The sequence below is a fragment of the Ambystoma mexicanum genome, chromosome 9 (genome assembly GCF_040938575.1).
Source record: "Ambystoma mexicanum isolate Mex_15411 chromosome 9, UKY_AmexF1_1, whole genome shotgun sequence".
Lineage (NCBI taxonomy): Eukaryota > Metazoa > Chordata > Amphibia > Caudata > Ambystomatidae > Ambystoma > Ambystoma mexicanum.
Genome location: NC_090931.1, coordinates 1538104309 through 1538121908, shown reverse-complemented (window position 1 = coordinate 1538121908; position 17600 = coordinate 1538104309). Strand labels below are relative to the sequence as shown.

General features: G+C 48.2%; 1 protein-coding gene across 4 annotated transcripts in view; it reads right to left on the bottom strand.

The window, feature by feature from the left end:
* LOC138489471 (zinc finger protein ZFP2-like) overlaps nucleotides 1-17600 on the bottom strand; it is a 456038-nt gene that overhangs the window by 188707 nt on the left and 249731 nt on the right. Inside the window, exon 1 of one of the 4 annotated variants that reach the window (XM_069617205.1) lies at nucleotides 1625-1788. The exons of the other annotated variants lie outside the window; for them this stretch is intronic. Coding sequence (XP_069473306.1) covers nucleotides 1625-1648 — 24 coding nt within the window. The 5' untranslated portion in view covers nucleotides 1649-1788. Of the gene's footprint in view, nucleotides 1-1624; nucleotides 1789-17600 lie in introns of those variants that run through there. 4 annotated transcript variants of the gene reach the window in all.

Genomic DNA, 17600 nt, shown 5'->3' with positions numbered 1-17600 from the left:
TGTGAAATTTTGTCTTCCTTCCCTCTCTGGTTCGCTGCACCGTGAACCAGCCTCTGCAGTCCTCAGTATCCTGCTTTTTTCTCCCGAGCCGGCTCCATGGTCGTTTTGGCATCCTCACAGTCCATCGGTCAACACAGAGAGCGCTCAGCCTTCCCAAGTAGCATTCTCCCACTTCATGCTGGGTAAAGCTTTTAAAATGTTCTGGCACCTATCATATGCTCTCAACCACTAGAGCATATCTGGTGCTTCTTGTTCCTGGTAATCTGCACTACTCTGTTCAACCTCCTTGTTCCAGTATTTCTAGATGTATGGGAGTTGTAGGTAGTTCTTGGTGTTTTATAAATAGAGTATGGTACCAGCGAGGAATCTCGTGTGGGGAGATTAAAGCTGAGTCGCAGCAGCCGAGCTGAGGTAGGTGGCATGCTGCTTCATTGAGAATGTTCCCACATGGGGGGGGTCGAGTTGGAGTGGTCTCTGCAGCCATCAGCGCAACATGATCCTCCTCCCAGGCAAGTCTCCCGCTGGAAGGAAGATCGGCTTTCCATTGCCGCGGCCATGTGGTTTTAGAGGGGAAAGCCGTGGCTCTCATCACTGCCTTTGTGAGGACCATGCGGCAGAACTGCAGCTGCAGCAAAACCCCCTGCCACAGTGAAGATGCAGCCCGCTGCCATCGCAGCACGGCTCGCACTCCTGCCATGTGAGGCCAAGCGGGCCGCTGCCGCAACAAGGGAAGCGGCGTGGCGCTTTGCCGCAATGAATAAAGACTGCTCCGACTGGGGAGTATGAGGTGGCGGCCTGTGACTGCAACCTCCCATCTGCCCGTTACTGATATGATTTAGGGCCTCATTACACGGATGGCGGTAAGGATTTACCGGTACCGGTAAAATACCGGTACCGGTAAATCCTTACCGCCTTACTACGAGGTCCCTTTGCGGGTTGGTGATTTAACGCCTGCTTTTTGCAGGCGTTAAAATCCAACCCGCTAAGGGACCTCGGAGTTAATTACGGCACCGCAAAATTGCGGTGCCGTAATTAGCGCCTTCCCCATTCCCATAGAGCCCTATGGGGCAGAAATGGGAATGGGGAAGGGCAATGGTGGAAGGGGGATTTACCGCCCCTCCAACCTTGGAATGGGGCGGTAAATCCCCTTTCCGCCAAGGCGGTGCCGGTATTTTACCGGCATGAGCCATGGCGCTAATAGCGCCATGGCTCACCGCCTACCGTGTAATGAGGCCCTTAGTATTTATAATGCGCCTGTACAAAAGTGTTTCTGGATGCCAGTTACTCCCCTCATGGACTAGGAACAGCAGCCGATGTCTCCAGGCGAGTCTGTCCCAGTTTTGCCATCAGTGCATCAAGCATTTCTCCCACTGTTAACAATGAAAGCGCTCACGCGCGGCATTTAGCTTTAGCCCAGGGACTGTGACGTACTTTAGTGAAGTGACGGCCTGAAGCTGTGACCCAGTGAACTGCCTGCAGTCTTCTCTAAATGTGGGTTCAGTAAAAGGGCTCTTCCTGGGCTAATAAAATGCTTTCCATTTGAATAGCGCTGGTGATGCAGTGGCGCCCCCCAAATCTGGCGCATGAAATGGTGGAGTCCCCAAAATCCAGGGGGGGAGCTCACCTCATGTGCGCCCCGGCCGGACATGTCTGCACAGTGACAGTGCCTGGATCGCCGTCCAGTGACGCGCGACAGATTCCCTCCAGTGATCCTGCAGGGATCAGGCGCCTGGGATCTCTTGCAGGATTCAGAGCAGCACCCAAGCCCCCCCTAAGCAGCGGGGCGTCCCAGAGATGTAATGCGGCTGCGCAGAAGCCGAGACACCAGGCCGAGGCAGGCAATCACCGAGGGATGCAATGCGGCTGCGCAGAACTCAGGCCACCTCAATATGGCTGCGCCGAGGCAGGCCATGCACGAAGCAATGCGGCTGCGCAGAAGCCGACACTTTTCGCTCAGGTACGCAATGCTGCGTCTGCGCAGAAGCAGAGACGCCTCAATAAGGCATGCAACGCTAAGGCTACGTAGAAGCCGAGACGCCGCACCAGTGCATGCAATGTGGCTGCGCAGGGCCAGAGACACTCATCCAGGCACGAAGCACTGCGGCTGCGCAGAAGCTGGGTACGGGACGAGATACTACTTGTCAAAGCATGGAACGCGGCACCCCAAGCTCTGACACCCCCTCCTGAAGGTGCTAAAGAGAACAACCCCCCTGTGGCCCTCCTTACCGGCCAGGACGATGCCTGGGGGCTGCGGGGGCGTAGCTTCAGCCCAGAGCACCGGGGCGGAGGGGGCAGAATTCAATGGAGTGAAGCTGCACGTGCTCCAGCTGCTGTCTGCCCCCCTATAACCTGTTGGGACCCAACGCATGCCCTAGCTCTCAAGTGACAAAGCCATCCAGTCCTGCGTGTTTCCCTTTGAATTCTGGGACTTGTAGTTTTATCTACTTAGGAAAACTACATGCCCCCCCCCCCCCAAAAACCAAGATGGCCTTCTGACTAGGGTGGCGGATCGTCCCGTATTTTGCGGGATTGTCCCGTATTTGGGGACTGTGTCCCGCAGTTTGCAGAGTGGCTGTGCTGGACGCAGGTCGCCCCGACTTGCTTTCTTGCCTGGAGTGTGACTCTCGGGAGACAGCAAGTCGGGACCACCTGCGCCCAGCACAGCCACTCTGCAAACTGAAGCGGCCATCTACACACCATGGCGCTGCTGCCTGCAGTTGTCTTTCCCTGGGTGGCTCTGCGGCCCGATCCTTTTTGAGTCTGAAGGTCGAGCTGCTTCTGCTGTTCCAGGCTTGCTGCTGACGCTCCGACACCTGTCTTCATTTCAATGCTAAAGCTTTGTTCCTGGGGTTGGGGTCGTGATGGTCATGTTTCTAGTTAAAGTACGTGACCAACACCTCCCAAGGACAAACCATTTGCATTGCAATAAATCCAGGTATTAAGAGCCATTAACAAATTGTTTAAATTGCAAATGGGGCGGGCCAAACGTGAATGACGCTGTGCCATCATCACCGCCTTGCCCCGCAAAAGGATCTCAAAAAGTTGGCCGACCTATTCTGACACATGGCTGGGAATACTTGAGAATGGGAACCAGTTGCCTCCCAGTCGTTGTCAAGGAGGAACATTACGACATGGGCAGCGAGGCTACAACTTTAGATTAATTCTAGTCACTACCCCGCGGGGGGGGTGTGCAGTGTTTTCACGTAGGAGAGTTGATCTGGCCTGGGCTAGATGGGTTAGGCGCCGGGGGGTTGAAAGTGACACAGCAGTTGGTTGTCGGTACATGTGTGGTGGGTATCCTTGCGCGCCGGTATGAGTGGGAAGGGTAATGCTCTGGAGAAGGCGGCAGTTGGCTGCAGTACAGGGATGTTAGGCATGCCCCTGGGCGGGGTGATGTTTCAAGCAGCAAAGGTGCCCTTGGGGCATACCTGCCTACATTTGGCATAGGAAAATCTGGAGGATGACGTCATCGGGTCCCCGCCCTCTTTTCCCAATACCCCGGCCACCTTTTTGCAAGATGGAGACTGGTAATCTAATTTTTTATTAAATTAGGCAGAATCTGCAAGGTTGATTTACATGATTGTGAAGTTAAGACTAAGCAACTGGAGAAGCCACAAACAGGCAATATTGTTTTTTGTAAATTAAATAGCTGCTGTTTTCTTTCGAGTTGTTTGGCCTTTATTATTTTGCAGAGTCGTTCTCCCATTTGCAGCTCTCGCCTTCATTAACACCCTTTTATGAGAGCCCAAACATTCCATTAGGGAGCCCCCACCCTGAGAGCTGGGGGTGTCTTCATTAGTTTTTGCAATTACACTCTAATCTGGCTCAATATTGGATAATGGCCCATGTGCTTGCCCGAGTGGTGTGGCCGCTGCGCTGCCTCTTGATGCGCAGGAGTGGAAGGTTCTCTTTTGTTATTTATAATGTTTGGCGCAGTAGGGGAGTGACTAATAACAATGCACCCCATTAACAAGTCTGGAAATGGACCAGAAACCTGGTCTGCAGATTTCCTTTCCAGCACAGAAGTGCCTTGTGGGGAGTCATGTGTAGTCTTTCGAAGTCCCGGAGAAGAGCGTTAAAACCCAGAGTCTCTGGGTTAAACAAGGAAACTAGGCTGGTATGCCTTGGGGCTGCAGTGGTTGGTGGTGGTGTGCCTGACAAAGGGGCCCATAGGACTGGAGGGGGGAGAAGTGGGACTAAAGGTTCCAAGGGTGATGGTGGGAAAGGGAAATTGGGTGAGGGTGGTGGCCACCAGTCTCTGGCGGAGGGTTTGGCGGGATATGGTGCTGATGGGGGAGGGAGGAGTGGGAGGTCACATGGTGAAGAGAGTGGGGTGCTACTCCGTAGTAGTTTATTCCGCTAAGTTTTTACTTAATTTCTGCTTACACACTGCACTTTAAGTTTATCTTGTGCGTTACTTTGGCATTTGCATCAGCCAAGTAGAGTTCCACGGCATCCCTGCTCCTCACGAGCCGTGCTACTGTGTGACTGTTATAAACTACAACTCCTAAGTATTCTGTAGTTTAAACAAGTATTTAGGTTCACATCAGGTGTGTTAGCGCCGGCGCGTAGGGGCCGGTTCGTTCAGGGAGCAGACCCCCACCTTATCGCCGCTTTTGGTAAGTGCAAGGGATTTATAATGGGTATCGAGGATGTCTTCGCTGCAATTCAGAGTGCACAAGAAAAACCAGTGGCCAATAGTCTGGCCTTCTCAGCTCAATATAGCCAGGTGGGGAGTTTCTCCTAAAATGAAGGTATCTCGTAAATCCACGCCCGAGGCGGATCTCAATCTCTGCTCTCAAAGCCCTTTTTAGAGCACCATGGGGAGGAATAATCAGACAATAGTGCTCTGACTGACTCCCAGGTGCTCACATTAGGAGATTTTATTTCAAATACTATGGCTGATCAGGGTAACGATGGCCCCAAAATCCCTTCTTCTACTAGGAAGGCAGCAGCCAAAGATCACAACAAGGGGGATCAGTTGGTAGTGACTCAAACTAGGAAACTAGTTGCAGTGGCTTTGATTATTAAATCGAATCTCAAAGTCTGGGAAAGCAAGACGGAGGATAACCCAGGAGTGGAATTGTTGCTGGTGAAAGTGGGTATTATTGCTGAAACAAAGCTGAACATTCCCCTTCTGTACAGGGCTCCGTCACCAGCACCTACTTTTTCATCACAGCTCTGTAACTATCTTTTAATTTGTCTTAAACACAAGACGAAACTGGTTCTTCTCAGAGACTTTCATCTCTGGTTAGGCAGTGACACGGATGCTACAGCAGTGTCTCTGGAGACCGCATTGCATGCTTTGGGCTTTTCCCAGTCCATAAAATAACCGACACACATAAAGGGACATACTCTGTATTGGGTCGCGACACATAATCTTAATGTATCTGATGTGGCAGTTATACCTTGTCCATGTTCGGACCATTTTTGTGTCTATTTTCAGATTTGCATAAATTACTTCTCAGAAAGATGGGCCGAGCCCAAAGCCCTCTTCGCGGTAAGAAGTTCTAAGAAACTGACTTAGAGAACCTAAGCACCTGGGCCCTGCGTTTGAACACAGACATCTCCAACATAGTAGGGTTGGATGAGATTTCAGATACACTTATGAAATCACTAAGTGTAGTGACCGAGAGTTTAGCCCCTCTCAAGATGGTTTACCAGAGGAAACATTTGGGTAACGCATGGTTTAATGATACCCTAGGAGAACTTAAGGCGGCAGAGTAGAGATTGCTGCAGTCTGGATGCCTATAAAGAAGCAGCCAAGATGTATAAATCGGCAACCATTCAAGCTAAAAAAGATTCCCTGAATCTTAGAATTGCTATTGCAACCTCCAATAGTAAAGAGCTCTTTAAAATACTAAAAGAGCAAGAACACCCTAAGGGCCACATCCAAGATTCCATCCCAAAAAACGAAAAATGGTGTACAAGCATCCAGGATGCCCAGTGCAGCAAATTAGATAAGATAAAAACATCTATTGAAAAATAAACTGCTTATGAATATAAAGAACCCAGAAGCCTTTTTTCCCTCATTATCTACGAGGGATACTAAGCCTCAGACCTTTAATTTTTCACCCATTTCAGAATCTGAATTAGCAAAAATAATCGCAAAACTTAAAATCACAAGCTGCAAGGGGGACGCCTGCTCTGCAGTGATTATTAAGGAAACCTCCCCGGTACTCATAACGGCCATAACAACATTTGTGAATGCCTCTTTTGAGCAGAATCGTGTACCCAATAACATCAAATCTGCTTGGATTACCCCGCTATTGAAAAAGCCTTCTCTCTGTCCCATGACTCCCACTAATTATAGACCGATTACCAACACCCCTTTTTTGTTGAAGATTCTGGACAGAGTGGCGTATAATCAAATCTCACAGCACCTCAATAGCTCCCAGATTCTTCACAAATTTCAGTCAGGTTTTTCGGCAGGACCATGGGACAGAGACTGCTTTGGTATCCTTAAAATCAGAGCTGCTCCAAATAATGGATGGAGGCCAAATAGCTCTATTGATGATATTAGATCTTTCGGCAGCGTTTGACCTGGTGGATCATGCTATCTTGTCCACCATGTTAAAGCATTGTGCCCATTTTTCAGCCCAAGCCACCCAATGGGTGAATTCATTCTTGAATGGAAGACAGATGAGAGTAGCAAGCGAGACCGCAGAAGCTAAACCCATTCCCCTGCTATTCGGAGTCCCACAAGGAGTATGTGTATCCCCTTGTTTTTATAATATCTTTATGATTCCATTTTTTCACATGCTGGAACAAGAAGGGATCATCTTTGTTGACTATGCGGATGACATACAATGTGTCATCCCCATCACAGGTTCACATAAGGAAGATGAACTAAACATCAATAGGGTTTACCAAGCCATTCAAAGATGGAGGGTAATGAATGGCATGGCTTTGAACTGCTCAAAAACGGAGCTCCTGTTGGTGGGGGCTGACACAAGGTTGGCCAAACTTGACCCATTATATAAAGATTTCAGTATAGATAATTACACAATTGAGGTCATGACGAAAGTTAAGACCTTAGGCATCTATCTGGACAAGAATCTGACCATGAAGGCCCAGGTCAACAGCCTGGTCTTATCTTCTTCATATTTCATCTATTTGCTAAGGCACCTTCTCCCACTTAAATCTGAGAAGAATGCGGAGACCTTAGCCAGAGCCATTATGGGCTCTAGATTGGATTATGGTTGCTGCCTCTTTGTAGGCATTGCACCAAGTGATATCCACCGGCTCCAGGTCATTCAGAACAGAGCGGTGAGAGTGATGAAAGAACTTGGGCATAGGGACCAGATCTCAGATGCAAGAAGGAGCCTTCGTTGGTTGCCAGTGCAGGCAAGAGTGCGCTTCAGGATGATTCCATACAGCCAGACTCACCCAGTCCTGATATCAGACACCCATACCCACCCAACCGGCATATCAGACACCCAGACTCACCCAATCTCCATATCAGACACCCAGACCCACCCAATCCCCATATCAGGCAGCCAAACACACCCAATCTCCATATCAGACACCCAGACCCACCCAATCTCCATATCAGACACCCATAACCACCCAACCCCCATATCAGACACCCAGGCCCACCCAATCCCTATATCAGACACCCAGACCCACCCAATCCCCATATCAGGCAGCCAGACACACCCAATCTCCATATCAGACACCCAGACCAACCCAATCCCCATATCAGACAGCCAGACTCACCCAGTCCCGATATCAGACACCCATTCCCACCCAACCACCATATCAGACAGACACTCACCCAATCTCCATATTAGACACCCAGACCCACCCAATTCCCATATCAGACAGCCAGACTCACCCAATCTCCATATCAGATACCCAGACCCACCCAATCTCCATATCAGACACCCAGACCCACCCAATCCCCATATCAGACAGCCAGACTCACCCAATCCCCATATCAGACATCCAGACCCACCCAATCCTCATATCAGACACCCAGGCCCACCCAATCCCCATATCAGACACCCATACCCACCCAACCCCCATATCAGACAGCCAGACTCACCCAATCTCCATATCAGAAACCCAGACCCACCCAATCCCCAAATCAGGCAGCCAGACTCACTCAATCCCCATATCAGACATCCAGACCCACCCAATCCTCATATCAGACACCCAGACCCACCCAATCTCCATATCAGACACCCAGGCCCACCCAATCCCCATATCAGACAGCCAGACTCACCCAACCTCCATATCAGACACCCATACCCACCCAACTGCCATATCAGACAGCCAAACTCACTCAATCTCCATATCAGACACCCAGACCCACCCAATCCCCATATCAGACACCCAGGCCCACTCAATCCCCATATCAGACACCCAGACCCACCCAAACCCATATCAGACAGCCAGACTCACCCAATCTCCATATCAGACACCCATACCCACCCAATCCCCATATCAGACAACCAGACTCACCCATTCTCCATAGCAGACACCCAGACTCTCCCAATCCCCATTTCAGACAGCCAGACTCATCCAATACCCACATAAAACATCCTAAAGTCCCAACCTACACAATTCCTTTCATACATCCACACCAGTCTTCCCATCAGACATAAACCCAGCCTGTGACACCCACTGAAAATATGAATCTTTCTTGCGCCCTGATACCCTCGGGTCTGGCACGCATTACAAATAAAGAAACAAACAAACAAACAAGCATGTGTCCCGTTAGACACCCCAGAGACTCCCACCTCCCCTAGAGCATCAGGCAGCAAAACATCCCGATTAGACAGACCCACCAGGCACCAATACAATCTCCACCTAATCAGTCCCCTGGGGTTTTTAGCATGCACGTTCTTTCACTGTGCCTAAAGGCTCTATAATTAAAAAAATTCATCTGAGATGGTCATTTTAGTGTTCTATTCAGGAAGAAGAAACTAACATCATTATCATATCCATTTTACTAGACGTTTTCCTGCTGGCTGTGTCCACAATATATGACAGCATGCTTGCCCTGCCAGTATATGCACGTTTGATATGATATGATGATACAGCATTTATAACGCACCTATATACAAGTGTTTCAAGGCCTATTTCCACATAACGCACTTGTTTGGGTTTGCCACTTATACCAATAATAATGTCTCTGTAAGGAGAGATGACCATGCTGCCTGTGTGTGCCCACTCTAGAACACATGCATTGTGCCTTTGCCTATAATGCCATTATGGCCATTCTGGCTGTGCCAGTATATGGCCGTATTGAGTATAGATGCAGAAAAAGCTTTTGACAGAGTTAATTGGTCCTATTTGCATCAAGTACTGTGGAAGATTGGATGTGGCCCCACCTTTTTAAGTCTTTTTGATGCTTTTGTATAAAGCCTGACGCCCGAGTCTCAGTGAATGGGGTTACTTCAGCTGTGTTCCCAATTAAAATGTCCATTATCTCCTCTTTTGATCTGTTTATTGAAACTCTGGATATGATACAGATCATTTGTTAATCTTATTACCTGATCCTGAGAGTTATTGTCAATAATTGATGGCAGTATTGGATAGATGTGGCTGGATCTCTGAATTTAAGGTCAATACATCAAAGACTGAAATGTTCTAACACCTTCCTGCCATAGAGGAGTATTTGTCGATACTTGGGGATTCAAGGGATTGGAAACATCAATGAGATTTTACTGTACAATATCCAGATGAAACTGATTGAAATCCCAAGGCTGTCTAATAGATGGGAGAAACTTAATGTGACTCTTTGGGGGAAAATAGGAGTGATTACTAAAACCTTTCAACCTCAGTTATATCGCTTTAATATGCTACCACTACCATTATCCAATCATATGACGTCTGATATCTATAAAGTTCTAGACACCTTTTTGTGGGAGAAGGAATTTAGGCTAATATCCTTTTAGAAGTACTGCAGAGCCCTGTTAAAAAAGGTGGCTTTGGATTTCCAAAAATAGGAGAATCTCCCAAAGCATACTCCCTGCATTTTTGTATTAATGAAAGACACACTGTTCAGGTGTAGGTACATGTCCATTTATTCAGGTCTTGGATACATATGGTTCAAGTACATATCATGAGAAGAAGGCCCGCCAGACCCCACCACGCAGGTATCTCTAGATCTGACTATATCGGAACTGAGTGCTAGGAACCTTCACTGATAAGCATACAGTCCACACTCACTCGGACATCACAGCTACTAGCAGGGTGATACACTCACAAAGGGAAGGGAAGGAAATACAAGACACTACAACCTCACTTTATAACAAACACATTGAAGTACAAGCAATATCCACAACTGACACACGGAAGAAGGGCAAAACACTACACACCTTGTTTTGCCAAACACACTAATGCCACACCCAACTACCATGACAACACGGGCCACCCAGGAACAATACTCACCAAAACCAGAGAATAAGGTGCGGAAAAGGAGCACAGCAGACACACTGCTACCACGAAATGGACTAGGAGCAAACAGTGCAAAGAAGACAAAGGGCCCAACCCTATACAGGTACACAGGGCTCACGTAGACAACTGACCCACACAGACCCAACGATGTTAAGAGAAAGGCCATACACTGTATAGAACACAACTCCCTAGGGAAAAGAGGAGAACTATACAAAACAGCATTCTCACAACATGCACACATAGGACTAACCACGCAAGAAGGAAGTCAGGTCTAATCGTTCCCAATGCATGTCAGTGGCATACACCATATCCTGTGCGGGAATGCACTGTGGTGCCGACCTCTTTACTCCAAATGTTGCTTTACATGTTCATTGAGGATCCTAGAATCCACTTACCTCCCTCAAATTATACGCAACACACGTTCTATCTGGAGACTCCTTGGGGAACCGGGGTACCGGTAACTCCATCCATAAATACTTTCCTAACATTCCTTAACAAGACGTGCGACCTTTGTCACATTAATGATTCACAAATGAACGTCTTGCAACCCCTTTTTTTCACACCTTAAAGTATTACTAATGCACACCAAACCTGTAGTCGGAACCTTTCTTTTCAATGTTACTTGAACCATCTTAAAACTTTCCAAACTTTCTTTAAGCATCCATGCAATTGAAAAGGACCCTTTGCGTGACTTTCGTCTCTGAGTATGCACAGCACAGTTACATTCAGTTCCTGGCACATCATACATTTCCTTCTTCTCCAAAGTGCATAAAATGCATGCAACTTCTTTCCCCTGGAAACGCCACTTTTAAACCTCCTTCTTCCTTTCACGTTGATGGTGACTCAAAGACTTTACTTTCAAACCAAACATATTTGCAGATGGACTCATAGTTCAGATCAAAGTCCGTTGCATCAAAAAGCGGCTGAATGGATCTGGAGTTGGATGAGCAGAAGGAAACGCTTCATTTAAGTTGACATGTAGAACCCCACCGGATACGTCTGGACACACGTGTGACTATAACCCAACTGACTCTCAATATTGCACTGTTCTCTTAAATTCTGCATTCTGAGCTAGAACCTTCTATCAGAAGTAAGATGCGACACATCTCCCTTTTTTCCAACATTAAAACAATGTACCTGAAAGAAACAACATTGATAAACGGAAACTTGTAAAGTAGGTCATAATACAATGTAATTACAACATATGTGGAGAACTACGACAAGAGAACTATGTACAGACTATGTTTGTGCCAATGACGTAAAGAATGTTTTGTATGGTGCATAGGCGCCCTCTTCTACATAATCTCTGAGATACAAAGGCTTGCCACAGCCTCGTACCGGACGAGTACCACACTCATAGTGACCCTTCTCTTTATGATCATTAACATATCTTTCTCTCTGTTCCCACTAAAATCCTGCACCAAAGTATCCTTCTCATCACCATTCATCTGAGCACTGGCACCTCTCCCGACATGCACAACAGGATGTTTCTTCACACACCCTGTTAACATTCCGGATTCTTCCATCGCCACTTTTACAGCACCATGCAACCTTTCTGTCACCTCTATCGGTTTAGACCAATGTACACTTCCTTCCATCCTGGAAGTTTTATTCCCACCCAATCGCCTCTTTTGATCAAACACTCCTTTGTGGCATTTCTGACATCAAAGCAGGATTTATTGTACTCCTGCTTCTTGCCAATGTTTCTCTTGATCACCTCCAAATCAATATGTTTCACGCATGTCCTCGCTGACCAGGCTAGGCACACCCTGGTATTGGGCTTCCTTCCCCTTAACACCTCAAAAGGTGACAGTCCCGTAGTGGCATGAGGGGTAAACCTATAAGCCACAACTGTGTCTTCAGTAGATTTTCTCCAGTCACCCCCTTCTGAGATGGCAGATCTGATACTCTCCTTAATCCGCCTATTACATTTCTCGACTATACCAATCGTTTCAGGATGATACTTTGAGCCGGTTTTGTGTTCTATGCCATTTTAATTTTAAAACACACCCATCTCCTCTGAAATTAGCTAGACACCATTATCTGTCATAATAGTTGTGGGATAACCTTGTCTTCTGAAAATCTCATCAAGAAGTGTAATGATGTCTCTGATAAACACATTTTGAACCCAAGCAATCTCTGCCCAAGGCGAAAGCATGTCTACTAAAACAATACAATATTTGAGTAATCCGTGAGACCTCACTGGTCCAACAATGTCTAAACCTACTTGTTTCCAAGGCATGGCGGGAACAGACATCAAAGTCATGGGTTCTACCCTAGTGGTATAACCTTTGGCAGCATTTTCACATTCTGTGCATTCCTGGACACCCCTTTCAACTTGCACATCCATTCCAGGCCACCAATAATCCTGTCTTAATAGTTGTTTTGTTTTGGATATTCGTTGATGCCCTTCATGAGCCATCTCTAAAATTCTTTCTCGAACTCCTACCGGCGGAAATAACTTGTCCCCTCTCAAAACCAAACCATCCTGTCCTAGAAGCTCCTCAAACACATGCATAACAGCATCAGGAATGACACCCTTTTTTATTTGATTGCCCTTCAAACCAACTTCAAGCCTTTCCTTGCCATCAATCATCAGTGCATCAGTTAACATGGCTTCACGCCACTCACTCTCCAAAATGACTTCTTAGCTGACACTCAAAACACGCTCTTCTTAATTCCCCTTATCACCATTATCTTCTATGTGTGAGAAACCAGAGGGTGTCTCACCCTCTAGTTCCCAGGAATCTCTCTCTCAGTTGGGCAGGGCGCAGCCATCACCTTTGGATCCAGACCCTGGAGGTGGACCAGTGCAGGAGGATCACCTGGGTGAGGGGTGTTCAGGGAGTGGGCGTGAGGAAGGTGGTGGTGAGACTCAGTAATCCCCCGTTTTATGTGGTTCTAGGTCAAATGTTCGAATGCAAAGGATCGAATGACCAAAGGGTCAAATCAAAAGGACCGAAAACCAAAGGGTCGAATTTATTTTCATTTTTTTTTTTTTTGGTGGGGGGTCCCGTCCCCCCACCCCCAAACCCCTGTTTTTTGGTGCAAAAAACACTTTTTTTTACTAAACGAAAACCAAAAAATATATATATTTTTTAAAAAAAATTCGACCCTTTGATTTTCGGTCCTATTACCTTGACCCTTTGGTCATTCGATACTTTTGGTGTCGAACCTTTGACTGGACACTGTTTTATGTTCATCTGACCCTTCCTATTTGTTAGGATTCTCTGAGGTCCCAACTACCCTTCCCCTTTTTACCCAAACACTGGGCAGAGAGTGACTGAGAGTGACATGACTAACTCATACATCGTACTGGACATGTCCCGCTAACAATCGGGTCAGGCAAAGTCAGGGACTTGACTCCAAGTGTATACATCTGATGACGATTAGCTCTCCTCACACGGATAAAAGGCAAAACCGAAAGATACACTTTGAGCAAGGCTGAACACAAGTACAAGCAGAGCTTCCGGGACAAAGGTGCACCTACTGGAGCAGAGCGACGGACCAAGGGACGAGAGCAGCGGGTCGAGAATCCTGAGAGTTCCCTACTGGAGGTTATTGCCTCCGACAGGCCATGAAAGACACGTGCAGAAGGCCAGATCCCACAACAGAAGACTGCATTGTGTTCCGAGGATGCCAGCGACCCTCCTGGGTGAACGGCAGAGGTGGGGAGGTGAGGCCCAGCCTGTGGCACTAACCTTGACTTGTGAATGGGAATAGTAAAACCAAGAAAGAAACGCACACAGCCGGTGATTTGGCAAGCAACCTGAGAGACCAGTGTCTCTTGAAGAAAGTTTGAACTGGTATCATTTTATCGCAAGTGAAGGCTGCATGCGTGTGGATGAGACGCAACAAAAGGCAAACCTACGAATTAACTTTTGAAGTAAGGACAGCTGTAAAATCAGCAATACTGAGTAATGGAGTAGTCCGGCCAAAGAAGCAGCCCACTTGAAAGTCTCAGTGAAAGGTACATTGAAGCGATAAAAGTGAATGAACTGCAAAAGCGAATTGAGCAAAATTAACCCTGAGAGAAGGGGAGAGTAAAAAGCAGAACAGTGAATTTTTGAGTTGAAGTGGTCCTGTGGAGATCTGTAAATAAAGCCATGCGCGTTCGAAAGTCATCCACATCTGAAAACCGGCTGAGCCCGATTGAGGGAGACCCGAAGTGTAACCAGCTTGGGGAAGGGGGCCCCTGTGCAAGTTTTGTTGATTTGTGTTCCGAAACGGTCTGAGCGTGACAGAGGGGAACCTACGTGAACTTTTTGTTGAAGTATAATTTGGAAGTTAAAGAGAGCCTTTAACGTGGAAGGCGGGCCACGATCCACGTTTTGGAGCTGGTTATTGTGTTAAAGCCTGAGCCATCCTATTCCTTCTGCTGCCAGCAGCCGGCCGGCGCCGATCCGTCCATTTGCAGGTGTCATTATTCTCAGGCGATGGAAAGGGAGAGGGAGAGGGAGAGGGAGAGGGAGAGAGAGAGAGAGATATGACAACACATTACCACTATTTCCATTTCCCAATTTCCGGCAGATCCCGGGCCAACTAGGCACAATGATTTGCTATAAAATGTTGCAAATCTATCCTTGCACCCAGCAGAAACAAGTGAAGTGTCACATGCGTGCCGTGCCTGGGATCTGCCGGTCATCCACTCCACTCCACGTATGCCTCCCAAGACTCACAACATTTCAGTACCAGACTGTGTCAGCCAGATCCAGGAGAGCACAGCAGGAGGAGCGAGCCACCCAGCCCAGCAGCAGCCTGCCTGCCAGTGCCAGTGTGCCGCCTGGCAGCAGCCCTAAGCCTGCTGAGAGCAGCCCGGACCCAGCACCTGGCCCCAGCCCCAGCCGTGCCCCTGCCTGGCAGTGCAGCAGCACACAGAAATTCAGACCGACAGAGGAGAGGAGAGGACTGAGATTGACTTAGAAATGTAAGTATAATGTGTGTGTGGGGGGTGGGGGGGGTTATTTACCATCTGTTGCAGCGCATTCGCGCAATAATGCACTCATGGCGGCAGCGTTCAATGTCTTTCCTCCTTGGTAATTTCAGGCGATTGTTTGTTACGACAATATGGATATATAGTTACCATTTCTTCTTTACCTAAACACATGTTCTTCTACTAAAAGTTGACTATGAAATAGTTGAAAGGTTTTTTAAAAATATTAACAAATGCACAGAAAGGGGTGCATCTCGTTATCTCGGTCCGGCCCTGTAAAATGCAATGTATTCAGCAGATATAAAGGTGCATTAAACATTGGATTCTTTGGCGAATTTGAGAAATCTGGCACGGGTAGGGTCGCTGGTCTCAAACCGGTTGCTGGTCACAGGAGAGCCAGCATGTGTCAGTAGGACATTGTCCCGGCAGTCATAAATGAGGATACTGTTCTTCTTTCATTCTCCCTCGATGTTATGGCGGGCGAACGAGCCGACGTAGGAGGCATGGCGGGCGCTGCCCCTTAGTGGGGGTTGCCCAGCCAACCTCCTCCTCCTCCTCGGTTACCGGGGGGCGGGCTCCTTAAACAGGGGGAAAAGCCTGCTCCCGGATGAACCAGGGAAGGTCGCCGGAAGAAGGGCGGGGCTGGGAACCGAGGGAGAGGGAGGCCCTATAAAGGGTCGGGGCACAGCCAACACACGTGCATGAGGCTCCAGCACTTCCCGAGTTCCTGCAAAGAAGCAAGGGTCATCGTTTTTCCAAAGGCCGGCAAACCACTGAGGGATCCAGCAAACTAACGCCCCATCAGCCTGCTTTCTGGATTATCGAAGCTCCTGGAGAAGGTCCTCCTCGCTCGACTCAGCGACTTCACCTCCGAAAGAAATCTACTAGCAAAGGAACAGTTTGGATTTCGAAAGGAGCATGCAACGACTCATCAGCTACTGAGAGTGGTGGAAACCATCAGCCACGGATTCAACATCAAGAAGTCCACAGGAATCGTCTTCCTGGATGTCGCCAAAGCATTCGACCGAGTCTGGCACAAGGGACTACTGCACAAGATGATTGGCCTGGGATTTCCGAACTACCTGGTGAAGACGATTGCAAGCTACCTGGGAGGCCGCACCTTGCATGTCGCCATGCGGTCTGAGATGTCCTCTTCACATCCCATCCGAGCAGGCGTGCCACAGGGATCGAACCTCGGACCCTTCCTGTTCAACCTCTTCACCAACGACATCCCGACAGATCTCCACAAGACGAACCTGGCGCTGTATGCAGACGATGTTGCAGTAATCTCCCAGTCTTTCAGCGAAAAGGAAGTGGCGAAGAACCTGCAAGCTTCATTGGATACCATCGCAAAGTGGTACAGCGACTGGCGGATAGAACTCAACACCAGCAAGACAACTGCAATGCTGTTCACCAGAAAGAAGATCAAGGAGCACCCACACATCAGCCTCAACGGGGAGACCATCAAATGGGAGAGCAGCAGCCGCTACCTCGGTGTGACCCTGGACAGCAAACTCAACTGGGAAAGCCACATTGAGAATACTCAGCAGAAGGCAACAGGAAAGATGGCAGCACTGTACCCACTCCTGAAGAGCAAGTCCATGCCACTCCGGACAAAGATCAACGTCTACAAGGCGATCATCAGACCAACCCTGACTTATGCCTCCCCAGCATGGATGACCTGCCATGAGCGACACCGGAAGAGTCTTCAGATAGTCCAGAACAAGGCCCTGCGGATATCGTCCGGAGCACCAATCTTCACAAGGATAGCAGACCTTCACAGAGACCTGGACATCGAGATGTTGGATGAACATCTAGCGGAGCTGAGTAAGAACTTCTGCCAAGAACTGGATCAGAACCCGAACCCTCTGATCAGAAGACTCACTGCCACCACTGCAAACCCCTTTGACCGCTACCCGCGGCCCATCACTGCGAAGACCCTGGGAAACCCGCACTACTGTGACAAGACCACACAGACCAAGAAGAATCCTAACCCACGACTACACACTCAGCACGAGAAGATGGAGTAATGAGGCTCAAGCCTCGGTATCCAAAAATCACCGCTGATGGATAAAATCTATCAGCAAGAAGAAGAACAAGAGGAACACACTCTCTATTCCTTGGCACCTGCCTCCGTCCAAGAACGCATTTTGGTTTTACGTTGTCATGGGAAGCGATGCAGCAGGAGGATCGAGGTCGACGTAGGATGGAGTTGGTCGAGTTCGTAGTGCGGAATAGAAGGTACAGTCGTCGAGGCGAT